At 35.1% G+C, this 18,184-nt stretch overlaps 1 protein-coding gene across 1 annotated transcript in view; it reads left to right on the top strand.

Moving 5' to 3' along the window:
* Positions 1–18,184, top strand: part of LOC145660861 (phospholipid-transporting ATPase ABCA3-like) — a 99,560-nt gene that overhangs the window by 32,713 nt on the left and 48,663 nt on the right. The window contains exons 11-13 of the mRNA XM_081726287.1: positions 1,957–2,054; positions 4,845–4,957; positions 11,358–11,804. Coding sequence (XP_081582413.1) covers positions 1,957–2,054; positions 4,845–4,957; positions 11,358–11,804 — 658 coding nt within the window. The remainder of the gene's footprint in view (positions 1–1,956; positions 2,055–4,844; positions 4,958–11,357; positions 11,805–18,184) is intronic.

Genomic DNA, 18,184 nt, shown 5'->3' with positions numbered 1-18,184 from the left:
ATGGAAACTTGTAATGATGGTAACGCTGCAAATTATGGATACGTTAAAATATCAAGTAATACTTTCAACGAAATTGATACTTTCAAATATCTTGAATTAATAATAAACAGATCAAAACTTGTTCTTATTCAGTGCCAACTCTTTTGTTATCGCGAATTCTGTCGAAGAATTTGAAGCTTAAAATATATAAAACGATAAATATATCTGTAGTGTGTATGGTTGCGAAATAGGGTTGCTTTCTTTGAGGGAAAAACGCAGGCTGAAAGTATTTGAGAATAAAGTCCGGAGGCAAACGTTTGGACTCAAGATAAACGGGGAGAATGGCGGAAGTTTAATAACAAGGAACTGCATAATTTATATCGTTTACCTAACATTGTTAGGCTGTTAAGTGTAGATGGTTCAGGTGGGTAGGTCGTGTAGCTACAGTAGAATGGAAGAAAGTAGAAAACTTATTTCAAAATTTCTCTCAATCGGAAAAAGATCATTAGGAACACTTAGGCGCAGATTGGAGGGCCATATTAAAGCCGGCCACACCGCAACCAGAGGATAGGACAACCAGGGATCGGCAAAACTTTTTTCATATATATATAAAAACTGGAAACCTGTTTCTAGAAAAACCGAAATCGGAAAAACTGACATTTCGGTTTTCTCCGAAACCGGTTCGGTTTTCACCGAACACAAAACTATTTCTGTGGTAACGGAATTGGTTTCTGGAGAACTACGAAACACCATTCTGATAAGAAATAGAACCAGTTTTGGAAAACTGAAAACGGTTTCGATGAAAAACAACCGGTTTTGGAGAAAATCGAACTGATTTTTGGAGAAAACCCAAAACCGGCTTCGGAGAAAACCGAAACCAAATTCGGCGAAAAACCGAAACCGGTTTCGGAGGAAAAACGGTCCAGAAACCGAAGACCGGTTTTTGTGCCCAGCACTAGGTACAATACTGTGAGCAATGCTACAAAACCTTGCACTACATTTTAATTTAAGCACGTGTTAGACAAAGCCTTCAGCAAAGTTGTGATTGAGACACAGTCCATAGACTCATTCCTTTCTCCGCATCCTCTCCAGCCTTCCTCTGCCTTGATTTGATTGTCTTTCCACTCTCCGAAAATGTATCTCGCAGAAATAGGAATGCAAAGTAGAAACTACATTCAGTTCGCTAAGAATAGGACTCAATAAACAGCTTTTCTGAATACAAAATTGAACCTTCGGGCTTTATAGACCATAGAATGAGTGAGTTAGTTTTATGATTTATCATGATGTGATACCGTATTTGCGTGAATATAGGCCGTACTTTTTTTTCTCTAAATTTTGGCTTGATAAATCATGGTTCGGCCTATAATCGAGATTTTCCCCTCAGATCATAAATCGTCAATTTCAAAATGGCATGTACACGTATCTTGTGGGTTGAAAATTAATACAATTACAAGATACTGCAGCTTCTTTTGTAAACCATCAAAGACTTACGAAGAAAATAGCAGAAAAACTTAACTTGTTCGCAAAAATTGCTACCTTCCTACTTCAGCTTCCTACTGAAACTGTCCTGTTGGTGATGAGTCACCTTTAGTTATGCGAGAGTTGAAGAAGGGGAGGGAGAGAGATGCAACTCAAAATACTGTTTAATTGAACTTTCTCGTAAATTTAGTAGTGCGGCCTATATTTGAGATTTAATTTTTCTGTAATCTCATGTCAAAAGTTCAGGTGGGAGCTATATTCGCGCAAATACGGTAATTGGGGATTGTATAGGATCACATCGAAGAGGAGGGAGCGAATATCTAAAATATATTTTTTTTAAGATTTTTCAGAAGTTTAGAGTAATGAGTAAGGTTAGATTATCTTTCATTGCAACAAATGTTCATGGAATAGTGTAAGATAATTGCTTTTGATATTTAAATTATATAAAATTTTAAAAAATGCTATTGACAAAAAAACTGTTCTTTTTCTAAATAACAGAGCAGGAGAAACAAATAAAAATGATGACCTAAACAACGGAAAACAATCGTCTGAAGAAGTACCAGATATATGTTGTGAAAAAGGAGTAAGGCATAATAGTGAGTATTGTAGCTATTACTTTCGCTTTGAAAAAGTTATAGGAATATAGAATAAAAATGTAATTGCTGACAAAATCTAGGTAGCACAACTGTTGAAATATGCGAAATACCATTCTAGACATTATATTGCATTAATTCTAGGAGAAACTCCCTTATACGCCATGAAATCAACCCATAACACAAATAAAATTAAGCTGAAAGAAATCGTGGAATTCAGAAATCATTTTAAAATACTGTAGAGCACAATAAATCCTAATTTTGTGCAATGAGTCTTGAAGCGACAGTTTTTCAATATTCTTGCACTTATATTACTTTTTTTTTCTTGTGCTCATTTCATGACTAAAGCAGAATGGGAAAATAATATTTTCTTAATCTGCGGAAAGTTTTTTTTTCATTTTTAGTGAAACTGAATTTAGAAACAATGTTGATATACTGCAGCAATTGCCATAAAAATAATTTTCAGTACTAAAGTAAGTGATGCAGGTATTACAACATACCTTTTCTTAAAACGCTATCTCACCAAAGCAATAGTGATCGTTAAAAAGCGGTCCGTACGTATAATATACAAAAGTAGAAGGGGGGCAAGTAAGACGGGTTACTAGTTTTCAGTACCTAGCTAGTATTATCAGTAAAGACATGAATTGAAAACATAAAATGAATGCAAGGATAGGAATTACTGAAACATGATTAGGAAGAAAAGAGTATATTCTGAGTAATTAATTGAAAAGTTACCAAGAAAAAAAAAACAGACACTAATCAAATATAAGTACGGTGTTCTATGGGCCAGGAAAAGGGAAGCTATGTAAAAGCAAAGAAAATTGACGAAGAGTATTCAAAATGTGGGTGTGCTGGAGAATGGAGAATACTACAGTAGATGGGCTGAAAGGAAAAGTAATGAATAACTACAAAGAGTAGTTGGGGAGAAAAGAACAATTTTGAATGGAACTAAAAGAAGAAGAGAAACTGGCTGGGCCTATGTCTAAGAAGAAACTGCATCCTAAAGGGCATGACGGAAGGAAGAAGAGAAAGATATTATAACTTATAGAAAATGTTAAAAAGAGTAATTGCTATAGTTCGGAGAGATTAGCTAAGAACTGTAGTGCAAGTTCTCAATTTGCAGTAACTGACCTCTCAATGCTGACAGATTACTTATGATGACGATGATTCTTAAAGCTCTAAAGTAAATATTAACATATAAAAAAAGTTTCACTAAATTAAAATGTGAATTTCAGTAAGGTTAAAGGTGTAGCCAGGTGGTACATGCATTTGAGAATTGTGGTCTTTATGTTCAGAGGTCCTTTTCAAATCCCAGGAGCAGTGGAGGTTTCAGCGGATAGGTCGGGTAGGCACAGGCCTACCCAAAAAATATTCAAAATATATATAAATGTTAAAAGGTACAATAAAGAGTGAATATATTTTCCACTATTTATATTAATGATAGATAATTATTTAACAAATAGCATAAACCACCACTGTAAAAGTAATTTCTTACTGTCATTAATCAATCAAATGTGTATATGTATCCATAAACGATGGAGCGGGCCTACCCAAAATTAAAATTCTAAAGCCGCCCCTGCCTAGGAGATGGATGTGCTTCTTTCGGTAGTTAACTCAAGCAACATACTAACACGTTCTTTTTAGCGGGTGAGGGAGGAGGTGCAGAATCCAATGAATTTTAATTACATAGAAATGATGTGATAAAAGCAATTACTATATTAAGTTATAATGAGAAAAAGGGTCGAATATATTATATTCGTTATTTTGTGGCATAGAAATAGTAGTTACAAAAGTTCTAGAGTATAACAAGACACATTTTTGTATTTTGATGTATTTTACTGTATTATTTTTAGCGGAAATCGTGTTAAAAGTGCAATCATATTTGAAATATACATGAAAGCAAAGACTATAGTTACTGCTAGATCTTTCCTTACCGGGAATTTGTTCATTTGAAATTCGTGAGATCACAAGGAAAATTATACAGTAAAATTCATAGTCACGCCAAAATCTTGAAGATCATTTTTATTTAGAAACACACAAAGAACGATTGCCAATAGAGTACTCAATCCAAATAATCTTTTGTGCAACTTATCAGCTGGTAATCTCAAAATAGTAAAGACGAAAACCGGTTAAAGAAAGTATTAGCTGAAAGAAATTAACTGAATATTTTTTTTAAATTACTCATTAAAGAAAGGAAATAACTTGTAAGCTAGTGGTAATTTTAAAACAAGAATGAAGTTAAGGTCTTCTACACTTATTTTTATACAACTTACATTGACTTTTCTAGTTTTTGTTATGTCTGGTATCGTGTAGATGTGATAAATGGATGGAATAAATACTACTGCCATTAGAAAGATGAGCAATCATGACTAATTATAGCGTCATTAATATTGTTTATCTATTGATATTCTCAATGTTTCTAATGAATTAGGGTGGCTTTAAAAATTGACTACTGTATATCAATTTCAAGATTAATATAATTAACACTGTAAATTATCTGCAACTTAAGTTTGAATTGAAGGTTTTTAGTTTGTATTTGTTTCTCTCTGTGGACTATATCTGAACATTTGAAGCTCCAAATCTTCAAATGTCGTTGTTAACTGTCTTCTGTACAGTATATTTATTTCACTCAACATTTACAGATCTCATATATTAATACACAATTTATATCTTCGTCCAGTATACAGTTACAGTATGTCAATTACTCAAAAGAGTAAAAAAAGAGTACAAATAAAATGTAACTTATTATTAAGTTTCTTTACCAATTAAAATATATCTCTACTTTATTTATAGCTGAAAACTCAAATAAAGTTACTGGACTAAAATTACAAATTCAGCGTTTTAGAGCCATGCTTCGGAAAAAGGCGCAATACACGTACATGAGAAAATTCACGTTTGGAGCTTTGGTAAGCGTTTTCAGATTACTAGCTTTGAATTTGACGTCTTAAGTCTTTCTCCTTTGTTTATTTTGTAGAAAGAAGATTGCGTAATGTCTTTAAAAAACTGAAGTTATTTGAAATAAACACATCGTCACATTGATGATGATATACAAAAGACATATGCAAACGAGTGGCATCAACAGGGATTCACAGTGGGAAAGAGATTTGGCTAGAAATGACTCTAAGCTAATTGGGATACCTTTTTTCAAATTTATGTTATTATTAAGGCCTGTCTTAGAAAGGTTTGCACACGTTTAGTGTAAAATGAGATTGGAGAAGAATATAACGATAATTTTTTGGGGAGGGGTACATATGTATTATTCGCTTAAGTTAAACATAAGTATATACTTTTAAGTTATAGTAAGAAACTCAAGCTTCTCTTACCACAGTTTTATATTTAACTATCTGTTTGTTGCCTTGCAACCACATCTTTCTGAAGGATGTGAAATTTTCAGCATATTTACCTGCCTCACATGAAGTGTAAGGGAAAAAAACAAGGAATATCCATGTATGTGCTTTATCGGATGCTTTGTCCTATCTGTTGGTGACTCTTTGTACTATTTGACTTTATATGCCATGCACGCGTAGATGTAGAAATGTTCACGTAAAAAGGGGCGAAAGATTTGACTACCCTATTCTTTTTTACGCGGTTTTCAATATTAAAACTCCGTTTTCTCGAAAATGCAGTTTTGTGACATTCTTCTTTTTCCCCCCTTACCCTTCACATTATCTTTATTTCACGATTGCGCAGTATCACTCAATCTAACGAAGTTCAGGTAAGTTGAGGGAGGAGGTTGCATTTTTCCTGCACAAATTGCACGTCGTTAACTACTCACATGTTACTTTCAAATAGTGTACTGTGGTTTAATCTGATCAGAATAGTAATGCATCAAGGTGCTTCAGCAGGAAAGGTACTAGATATTTCTCAAGACAACGTGTAACATACAAAGGTGCATTGATTGTGACTTTACGGAAAAAGAATGCGCTTCTCTCACCACACTGACAATCTGCCTGCTAGTCAAACACCTTGGAACCATTTTTTTAATGGTAATTTCTCTTCACTATCTGAAATCTGATTTGTACTATTTACGGCAGTAAAATTCTGCAGTTCTGACAGTGTGGAAGATCATATTTGGAGCAAGATTCGTCGTCTAACATAAGCAGTGGTTCCTTTTAGTCAACAATAAGCGATATAAGTTTTCCTCGTTTAGTATTAACATTTCGTTGTTGAATTGATCTCTTTGGCATAAGGCTTTACATTATTCCTTTTACTGATTCGTTCAATGGTAAATTTTGTTGTTTCACAGTTTATGGCCAAATCATGCAGCGAGAACGATGGAGTCTTCTTGATTTGTCTCAGTACTTTTCGTTCTAAGTTTATGTACGTTGTACCGCACATTCTTCCAGTTATTGATTTTTATTCGCGCTATAAATAAAATATGAATAGCTAATGTCCCTGAAGTTTTCAAATTTCGTTTCACTGTCTATCGTGATGTTTTCACCTTCATTGCTATTAAACTGTACAGGGAGTCTCTATATTTTCCAACCAACAACGGAAACTTCGAGAACGCACCTCCGCACATTTTGACGTCATTCTGTTCTTCGAAATAATACCTATTCGTAGAGAAAGTCACATGCATTCTACAATCCACATATTAATCCATTATCAAAACCGGTCTTAGCGAAACTTTTTGGGATATGTATTATTATTATTATTATTATTATTATTATTATTATTATTATTATTATTATTATTATTATTATTATTATTATTATTATTATTTCCTTAAATATTATCGCATTTTCATGAAGTATGGCGTGTGACTTCTTTGAAACTTGAAAATTTGCTTGTGGTTGAAATCGGTTAATGTAAGGGGCTTAATTTTCTCCCCGCTTTTAAAGAAATATATTTCACTTGCTTTTACGGTGCACGGCGTGTCTAACATTAAAGGAAACCTGAGCGAGATTCTGTCACTCGAAACAATAGGTATTTGTTTTTTTCCATGCTACCTTTGTGAAGTTTGTGCTATTTTATTTACATTTTATGTGTGCTGTCTTTGGGACTTCCAAAACAGACAGATTGCAATTCAATTCTGATATTGCTGAAGAATAGAGGAGTAAACGGAAGGAAATTCAACACAATTTGAAAGTGTGTATGCTCCTGTACATTATGCTCGTAAAACATATGCTATTTTGTTAAAATAGGTTGCACATTTTCTTTAAATCCTCTGATGAACTCTGTTGTTTGATTGTTAAAATAGATCAACAATAAAGAGGTGAATTTATCCCATGTTTCAGAACTGATTTTGTAAGAATTTTCAATTTCTACAAAATATAGCGTGTGTTTGTGAGAATTACAACTTATCATTATTACTCAGGATTGAAACCAATCATATGCAGGAATGGTTTGAGAAAAAAAATATGTTTAATGATAACTCACCTTAAAACTCACCCAATTTTCATGAAATATGACATGCTTTTTCTTTCAAACTTCGTAAAAGAGTTGAAAACAGTCAGGGATTAGGAGTAAATTTATCCCGTCTCAAAACAAAAGTCTTTAACGATCACTTACCTCAAATTTACCAGATTTACATGGAGCAAGGTGTGTATTTCCTTTGAGACTCAAGAGTAATTCCTATTGCTTGGAGTTCAAATCAGTGACGGATTTTTTTAAAACTTCGATCCTTATTAATGTCTACGAAACCATTTAACAAAACGAGTATGAATACAAAAGAATGACGCACTGTCACACTTCAGACTTTCCCGGATAAGAAATTTTCAAGGTTTCCAAGTCGCTGGATTGGATGCGGCACTACGAATGTCAAATGTCATTATCGTAGCCACCAGTAGGTCCTAATTTTTGCACTCTGGACAATACTTTGTGGGGAACTATAAAGAATTATATATATATATATATATATATCTGCGTATTCCACAAACAAACATACAATTATGAAATAAATCCTGCGCGCTATCTCAATAGAAACGCTCTGTTCCACGTCAGAGAGGACGGTGGAGGTACTTTTTCGTCTATGGAACACGGTCGTGGATGTGTAGATTCATTAGACTCATAACTATAAACATTTTGAAACTTTTCGCTTACTTCATGCTAACAAACTCTTAATTTACATTCTATGATGAGTATAAAAGACAAAGCTTTCCAAGTTAAAAAATATAAGTTCTTTGTGTTAATTTCATAAAAGCGTTTTAAATCAAATTCATGATGTATACTCTACTTTTTTTTTCTTTATTAGGCAGAATACAGCTACATAGGTGATAAATATCATAAAGTATAATGTTGTAAGTAAATTTTTTTGATATTGATTCAAGTTATATCAATATCAAAAAAAGTGAAGACAGTGAAAACAAAATTTGTATGAAAATACATTCTTGGAACAGATTTATTTATTTATTTATTTATTTATTTAAAAAAGATATTTCATTCAAAAGTATTACAGTATTTCTTTCTCTATATTTATACAAGGTGTTACAAAAATTTGTTACAATTTTTTGGGAATAGATTCCTCACATCAAAATAAGAAAGGAGTTCATTTGGAGCTTTGGTCGCAAGTGCATAGTTTCGTAGTTGCCGAAAACGTGAAAAAAATGAATTTTAAAAATCCATAGTTCTACTACTATAGGACCGCTCTAAAAATTGGTGTGCAAGTACTGAAGCATTCTTAAATATGGATATTTGGATGGTTCACATACCAGTTCCTCAGCGATGTCTTGACACGACTAACGATGAGCCCCATAGTAGTGGAGCTATGAAATTTTAAAGTTCACTTGTTTCACGTTTTCGGCACTCTATAACTCCGAAACTACCTACTTTTGAGCACAGGTCCGTATGAACGTTTTTCTTATTTTGATGGGAGGAAACTGTTCTCAAAATATAGTGACACATTTTTGTAACACTTTCTATACTTAGATGTTTTTTCCCATTACTTTTGTGTATTTAAACGCTAATAGTTGGTAAATATATCAAATTATATGCCCGTAGCCAAACTCCCTCTATAAAAATTGTCAAACTCAGTACTGCAGGATTTTGAAACATGTATTTTTTGATAGCTCACATATTAGTTCCTAAGTGAAGTCTTGACCCGACTACAGTAGATCCTATAGTATTGGAAATATGTACCTTTAAATTTCATTTTTTCATGATTTTGGCAGCCTATAACTCCGAAAGGAAGCATTTGTGCACCCAGGTTGGTCTATACTTTTTACCTTATCATTGTGTCAGGAATCACCTCACAAATGTTGTTGGTGTTGTTTCGAGACACCCTGTAAATACATTGCATGAGACGTAACTTTCAATTATTTCAACCATAAAATATGTAATTTCTTCATCGCATCATATAACATTTTTCATCTTATATTTGAAAAATAGGAAGACATAACTCGAAAAGTGTAGGGGAAATACTTCATTCCTGGAGCAGTTTAGGAAATTTCTGTGCTGTTTTACAATATTTATGAAAGCTGCACCAACAGTGAAAATGTTAAATGAATATGAAAGAAAAGTTAATCTAACATGTTCATATTACCTTATATGAAATCAGATTTCCCATTTTTATTCTATAAACTATTGTTGTAAAATATAAAATTACAAATCAAAAGAAAACTAGTGAAATTATTTGTGGTTCTATTGTAATTTAAGCTTCATGTTTTTTTCTTTCGTTTTTTGTTATATTTTGGAATAATTCACAGTACATATTGTAAGTTATCTCAGAATTTAAAAACGGTTTAGAAAGTACATGAGAGCTACATATGTTTTCTCTGATAGATGTTTCCTTTTCTATAACCAGAATTAAGTAGTTGTGATTATATATAAAATATGTTTATTGTACTTCTCGAAATTGGGAACAAATACTCATTTTCATTTATCGTACTTTTTTTTTTTTCATTTTAAGGTGAATATGTTTATAAATCCTGACCCTAATAATACGACCAGTGTTGCCACAGTCCTAGCTCTGGAGTGGGCTGAAAAATAGTACCAAATTGACACAAAACGGGCTGAATTCATTATTTTATAAAGAAGTAAAGTTCTAGAACACTCCTTCCCCTCTTCCAAGAGTCCAAATCAAGAAAGTACTCTTTTAAAAATTAATTTTTAAAAACATCCAAATAGGAGGACCCCGAACTAGCATTTATTTCTAGTAGATAAAACTTTTCTCGCACGTAGGAAATATAACAGAGGCCGCAAATTAAAAGGGAAAACACTTATCATCTTCAGTATGTATTGTAAGGAAACCAAACGTGCCTCTATTTCAAAGTGACCAATAAACCAAACAGTATTATGGTATTATGGCCATATATGAAAAAATATATAACACGAAGAACATATCAATTACCTTCGAGTTCGTGTGTAAACTGTACGTCATAATAAAATATTAAAATATAAATTATTGCACCTTATTCTTTCCTATTTCAAGGAGAATAAGAGGCTGTAAGAATATAAGGTAAGTAAACTGACATTTGTAATAAAAAAAAAAAAAAAAAAGTCAAACCGGTCCAGGGTCTTAGAACCTTCCCTGAAAGCCATCACAACACATTATTAATCATGTTAAGTCACAATGGTATCTATTATTTCTAACAAGTGCAGCACACATACACATAATACACATACAGAAACATAAAACGTATAACATCACACCTCATGTGCAGTAACACAGTACACATACACGTAACACACAGGTGTAGGAGAAGTTTTACTGACACTTTTGAAAATGTGACAAGTATTTGTTAAATGGGTAGAAGTGTACCAACTTTTTCGCAAAAGGGGCTGAAAATGCCAGCGTGGTACCAACGGGCCGATGAAGGATAAAGAAGGCTGAATTTGGTACAATTGTACCAAGCGTGGCAACATTGAATACGACCAAAAATTTTGCTGACACAAACGATGAGATTGTTGTAATAAATACAGCATCAATCCATTACGAATCAACAGTTCAGTACAATCGACATGAAAAGTTGTTTGTGTTTCGTTAAACAATACTTCAGAGTAAGTCCCTCTAGTTTTACAAAATTTAATCATTTGCTTGCATTGTAGTAGAATATGTCTGTAGGAAGTAACTAATATTGTGTCCTCTTAACGCATTCCGAAATAATTGATATTTAGAATTTATCTTGAAAACACCATGTAACTCTACGGCCAATATCCTGGAATTTAACAATGCAATACTTATTTATTCACCCGAGGAAGCTTAATATGATTAGCAAACTACTTTAATGATTCTGTATAAGAAAGTCTCTAAGTGCACAATTTTAATATATTCTATCAAGTGATTTTTTTTTATTTTTGCCGTCCATGCTTCAACGTTATTTTGTTCATATTTTATAAACTGACATCTATTTCTTCTTATTCATTCAGGTTGCAATTCTTATTGTATGGATAATTCTAATGGTTCTCATTGCTACTGAATTCCCAGAGAGGTATGATGTAGAAGTTCCTGAGACAGCATCAATCAGTAAATATGGGCATACGAACGTTTTTTATGAGGATGAAGATGATGGCAAGGAAGGTCCAGGAAGCTACTACCGCCAATTACTTGAGCCAGTTGCAAACGTTCACTCTACTAATAATGTGACACAAGATCTTCTTAATGCAGCCGAAAAGGATGAATACGAATTTTGGCGTCGTTATGTTGTTGCTGCCATTTTTAATGACTCAGAGAATGTTACTGCTTTATTTTCATTATATAAATGGCAAAGTTCGGTGACTCTGTCTTTGAATTTATTAACCAATGCTATGCTTCAGTATACAACTGGAAGTAGGAATACATCAATCACGGTGATCGACTATCAATTCGAAACATTCGTAAGTAGCGTACACTTTCAATATAATTATTATAAAATTGATGAAGGCATAATGAAGTTATATTGAACTATTCGGGTTTCAGAGCACAAAGAAATCGAATCCAGTTACTAAAATTGTGAAAAATAGAGAGACATAAAGTTCGTACATACTAGGTACCATACTAGGTACGGCTAGTGAAGTAAAGACGTACGGTTCACTTAAGTACATAGAAATGTTAACACTGTTTGTTACATTATAAGACATGTTTACAATATCTGGACTTGAACCTCTAAAAATAGCTTCAGATAGAGATCTTAACGACATTGGGTGTGTCGCGTGGGATGACAACCTTGAATATTCTTATTCTATTCTGCGATGTCTAAGAAATGCCCCAGTGAGTCCTGTAAAGTAGAATATTAATAAGATCAAGCAGTGGCGTATTTTGTGGGCTACCGGGCCTACCGGCGGTAGCCCTAGAATATTACAAAATAAAGTTATAATAATATAAACTAAAGTATATTGATAATTTTGTACTTTAGTATCTTCTTTCAATGATATAAATTTCTGAGAATTTTATGTATCCGCTAACTTCTTTGCACGCAATCTGTCTCTCGAAACCATTCTCTAGCTACTACAACAAAAATTGTATCAGCGCATTCCCCTTCGCTCCACCTCCGCCCACACCGTACAAACGGGCTGCCAGGTAACAGCAGTTGCCTCCAGAGAAATCGGTTTCTTGAGCGTGAGCGAAGACTAAAGGGAAATTATACGATTAATGACAAGTAGTGGAGTAGGGTAATGTCACGAGATAGGGGAATCTTGCAAATCATGATACAAACATGCCACTTAGTAATGTAGTAGATATATACCTAAGAATGAAATTTAGATGTAGACCCCAAAAATCAAACCCTTTATTTGCCCCTGTGACGTCATCATACAACATGGCCGACATGGGCATTACAGAAACACAGTAAAGGCGCATAAACCGTTGATTACAAACGATACATTCTATATTTTGATGTGATGAACTGAATTATGTCTTGATTAAAGTCTTCTACATTGCCATAATAGAAAAAAAGTATCACTATATAACGAGTATTAAGCAGAGGCGGCTCGCGAGGGAAGTCACAGGTAAGATTTGGATTTTTCTATTAAAACTTACAGATGGAAACTTTCCTAATTTACTGATTGTTATATATAACAATTATTATATTAACTTTTTTTTTACTTAATTTGAAGAGAAAAAAACAATAATTTTTACCGGTGCAACTTCCCTCACAAGCCGCCTCTCGTATCAAGATTATCAAGAGTGTGCAGATTACACGATATTTCTTTCCTCTAACATTAACATACCTCCGTCACTCATAGACCACTAATTTCTATTGGAAGTAATTGTTTGACACTGACCATCGCACACACACAATGGTGTGCAGGGAAGAAATAATTTAGCACATTTACATGCACGCGAACACAGTGATTTACACCCACAGTGAACAAGCTCTTGGCAGTGTTAAGACATTTGTTTCAGTAAAGACCATAAAGGTGAGTATGAAGCACCAGCTTTCTTCCAGCTCCATTGCTGAGGATCGGGTATATTAGGTTTTAACTTATGCCACTGAGACCAAATATGTCCACCTTGAAACGCTGCTCGTTTCACATGCTGAAGAAGTGCTCCCTCAGTTGGAGGCACACTTTTCAGTGAAGAACCTTTCTTGGTGACGAGCATTTTCCGACATTCGTTAACACTCTCTGCGTTGCTGCTGCGATCATACGAGTACACAGTAAAGCGCTGCACTTCTCTAAAAGAACTGGATGCAATTTTTGAAGGACACTGTGAAAGCTCCACAAATGCATCAGTGACATATGAGTTTGCTTTCTAAGCTTCCCAGGCTGTTTTCTTCCCACGTCCTGCAAAGGCTGATACCGTATCGCAGCCAGTGAATGCGTGCCAGAATGAAATTGCTTTGCAAATATTGGTTTCAAGCTCTTTTGCATACTCATGGACAGGAAGGTATCTTCGATTCCTTCCAACTCCGTAATCAATCCATAGATGAGACAGGATTAGGTTGGGAAAGGCATGTAAAGCTAGCACCACCACATCAGAATCAACTGTTCTGATGATAATCGATTTGTGACCAGAATCACTGGCCTGTTTGGCATGCAGAAGTAGTCGCGTATCGGCTTCTTCATGTGTACAGAGTGCGAGTTTGGAAACATCAACATTGGGCGTGCTCCATATGCCAGTGTCTTTAGTGCAGACCACAGTCTTGCCTTCTGGTGTGCCAATATTTGACAAGAAGTCTGCAATGAGTTGGAATAACCCTTTTTTGTTATCTTCATTATGCAGAAACATGGTCCAATTTTAGGAATCCGAGTAGAGTCCCCAACTCGTTCTCGTGGTGAAATCCCTCGTTTTCGACGCTCTTCACTTTTCAGGCTGCCTGGAAGATAGCGGTCAAAAACAAAGTCCACTCTAGTTTTGTCCGTGAGGATTGATAATATATATGGTTTCACTTTCGTATCAAAGTAATCTCGAAAGATCTCTGTAGGAGATGGTTTCAACATGCGTATGACAGCAGAACCATCAAGTATCACACATGTGGCCTGGGGAGCATTATGCTGGGAATCTCCGAACTTTTCCAGGCACGTAACATCTGACTTAGTTCCCTTGCGAATGAAACCATCGTCAGAAAGTGATGAAGGATACTCCAAATTTTCATGAGCAAAGAAGTCAGAAAGATCGCCTTGTCGGCTCTGACAAGCAATAAACATTCGGCTGAAAAGAGAACAATCATTTTTCATGATATTAACCTTGCGGTGTGCGACAATGGTCTTTGTGATTTGTTTACGGTGGAGGGCTAGATTATTTCGATGAATTGGTTCAAAAATTGATTTACTGCACTGTATTAGGCGTTCTTTTTTTAAAGCTGTCGTACTGGTCTCTGCCGAGCTTTTCAGCATTGTACACTGATGCAAGTGCATCTTCGCTCATAATGACGTCAGACACTATGCTTACAAGGTCAGTGCCGTCTTGCGTGAAAGGATTTCTGTCGTCTTCTGAAAATGTACACACTAGTCTTGAGACATCTTTTACAAATCGTTTATTAGCAGCCACAGTATCTTCGTGATGTCTGACAATCGCCTTCATCAAGTAACAATCTGTATTCTTCTTCAAAATTGGAAATGGGATTGGCAATAACTGGACCAGACACCATCCACTTCAAGAGCACTGAAGGATTGTCAATTATTCCAACTGCTCCACCTTCAGATTTGACGACTTTGTTGCATTGTTCATGTATTTGATCATGACCCATACAAGAATAAGGACGACTTGTCTTAGTTCCAACGAAACCTCCTCGCACAAACTCTTCATAAATGATAGGATGTCTGCAACTGAGCTCCTGTAATGACTTAACAAATATTGGCATACAATGTGCGTAGTGCGTGTGGTCCAAGGCGAACATCCAGGGACACAACTCTGATAGGGAACTGATGTAGAGTTCAAAATATGCAGAACGCAAGCTGTGCAAGAGTCTAAAGAGAAGCATTTCAAGTTCCAATGCTGTGTACCAGTATTTAAACTGAACGGATTCATTCTGTCTAATTTTAACCCACTCTTCAATTCTTTGGGGACATTCAGGCGATGCACTCTCTGAGTATGCTTTCTTCAGCATTATGTATAGGGCTGCAGATGTCACTTCGTGAGCATATCTCGCTCGCTTCATGTGGAATCCAATTAAGCAATTATCTGCTTTTCCAGCAGTGGTTACTCCTGCTTCCACTAGAAGATTAGTCCACCCACTCTCAGCCAACCAGTTACTCAACATTTCTAAGGTTGCCATTTCAATATGAAGTGGACCCATCATAACTAACATGTTGTTTTCGCCATACTGAAGAGGCTGGGACCACTGAATTTGCTTCGCTATAGCAAAAACGGGTTGATCACAGGTAACCACGGGGACTTGGGAAGGATTAAGTGATGACACAGTCTGAATGATTATATCAAAGCAATGACGAATCATGGCAGGCGAGTTTATGGAGTCTGGCAACAAGGGTAGTAGAACACGTCGACTTGTAGGTTGAATCTTACCACGAAGTTGCTGGGAATGGAAAGCTGCCCAGGTAATATGTTCTTCGGAAATACTGCCGTTCTCTGTCAATAATCTCGATTGCTTTCAACCACATATTTGATAAAATATCTTCCTGTAGCGGTAATTCAACACTATTAACGGTAGAAAGAGGCACGTGAACCATGCAGGCAAGTCACCTTTGCATTTGCGAGACCACTTGTTAATTATAATCCCAGTATCGCTGCGAGGATAAGATGGCTGAATTATAGATATCCCTATGCCGTGAAATGCTTGCGTAGAGGTTGCTGACGACGGGTTGTGATCGATATTGTCTATGGCAGCACAAGTAAAAACGCCAGCTTGAAGGTTATCTTGATGTACTCTCTTCTTAGTTTCAAATTGTTCACACAGTACATTGGTCATGGTGACCGATACCTCCCGAACTCGATCATATGATACACTCACAGCTACTTTATTCAGTCTATCTATAATCCCTCTGTTCTGCGTTTTTGAATGGATCATTAATCCAATGTACAGGGGCAGGGGAGTCTCGCTAGATAGTGGATGGCGTACATTTCCCTGTCCTTGCTTTCTTTCTCGTCTCACTGCGTTAAACCGGAGTAACTGAGACACTGACAGCGCAGCACGGCTTACATTAACAGTTTCTTCATTTGCGATATTAGGACCTTCAAGAATCATCCGTATAAGTGTTACTAGTGATTGTGGAACTGATTGCTCCTGGCAAGCTGTGGTAAAATGCCCATTGAATTGTGGGAAAGCTTTAAACATGTGTTTCCGCACGATCAATGCAGCCCTAGCCAAACACATTCCATCATCTTCTGTATTCTGTAAGCAAACACCGTAAATCAATTCTGCAACGTCTCCCTCACTCAGATATATACTTGGACTTTTGACTATTATAGTTCCATTACTTGAGGTCCAGGTACTCCGCCCAGTTTTAAAGGTTGCAACATATTAAATTGAAGATGACATATTTCCAACAATTTTTCTCTCTTTACCTTTCTTTATTTCTCCAATAATAATGGAGTTGGCCGATTTCAACGGACTTTTGTTTCACCCTGTATAATACTAATTACAGCATTCAGTGACAAAAAATGTACCTTTTATTAGCAAATATGAGTAATAGGAATTCAAAATTTGATGTGAATCGTTTGTAATCACAATTTTATTAGATTTTACTGTGAGAAACGGTGTTTCTGTAATGTCCGGGCGGCCATGTTGTATGATGACGTCACAGGGGCAAATAAAGGGTTTGATGTTTGGGGTCTACATCTAAATTTTATCCTTAAGTACTGGTCTACCACGTCACCAAATGGCATGTTTGTATCACGATTTGCAAGATTCTTCGGTTACCCTACCCCACTAAAGGCATTTTAGGGGTCTCTGGGAATTGTCTGGGACACCTTGAGCCTCTTTCGGTAGCGGTTTGCGTCAACACAACGAAAATTTTGTTTTATAGTATTTTGCAATAGCTCGCATAGCTCTTATAAATACTTGTTTTATTATTTGCGTTTCGTTGCCAAGGCTCTTACAGACTGAGGCTCCTTCGTTGGTTAATCGCATATTTTAGCGTTCTTTATTTATTACTTGGACAGCTTCCATTTACTCTGTTGGATAGGGTTACCACTTATCCAATACAAAATGAAGGGATACTTCATGCAACAAATGAAGGTAGAAATGCGTGGTCGTTTTTTTCGTAATACTAATAAGATAATATAAGTCTTGCTAGTGAAGAGAAAATCATATTTATTTACTTGATAAAAGGAAAGGTTTTTGTTAGTGTTTTTCTTATTTTGAAGAGTGTATAATAACGTGGAACTAAACCCCAATAATAATAATAATAATAATAATAATAATAATAATAATAATAATAATAATAATAATAATAATAATAATAATAATAATAATAATAATAATAATAATGTGTTATAAAAGTTGGTGGTAACCCAAGCCATCAAACCAGTATACGCCACTGAGATCAAGAGCATCCTTCCAAGAATGACTTATTGGAAAAATTTAAAACCTTAATAAAACCCAATTAGGATTTTTATAGTATCTCCTCAACTTACATGCTATACATCTGGGACAAATTTGGTTATTACTAGAGCTCGGAGTTCCATGCACAAACAAACCCCAAAATATGCATGCAAATATGCATGGAAAATATATAAAATATGCACTAAAATATGCATTAAAAATTTTAACTTGTGCACTGAAATATACATCAAGAAAATAAAATTTCAATCTCTTATAAAAATATCTCATCTTAATCGCTTCTGTTGTTTGAACTATTAACGTCTTCCTTAGATT

This window comes from Thermobia domestica, chromosome 9 (assembly GCF_964235325.1).
Source record: "Thermobia domestica chromosome 9, izTheDome1.hap1.1, whole genome shotgun sequence".
In the NCBI taxonomy this organism is placed as follows: Eukaryota; Metazoa; Arthropoda; class Insecta; order Zygentoma; family Lepismatidae; genus Thermobia; species Thermobia domestica.
The sequence above is the reverse complement of the archived record's forward strand: the minus strand, read 5'-3'. Positions and strand labels throughout refer to the sequence as shown.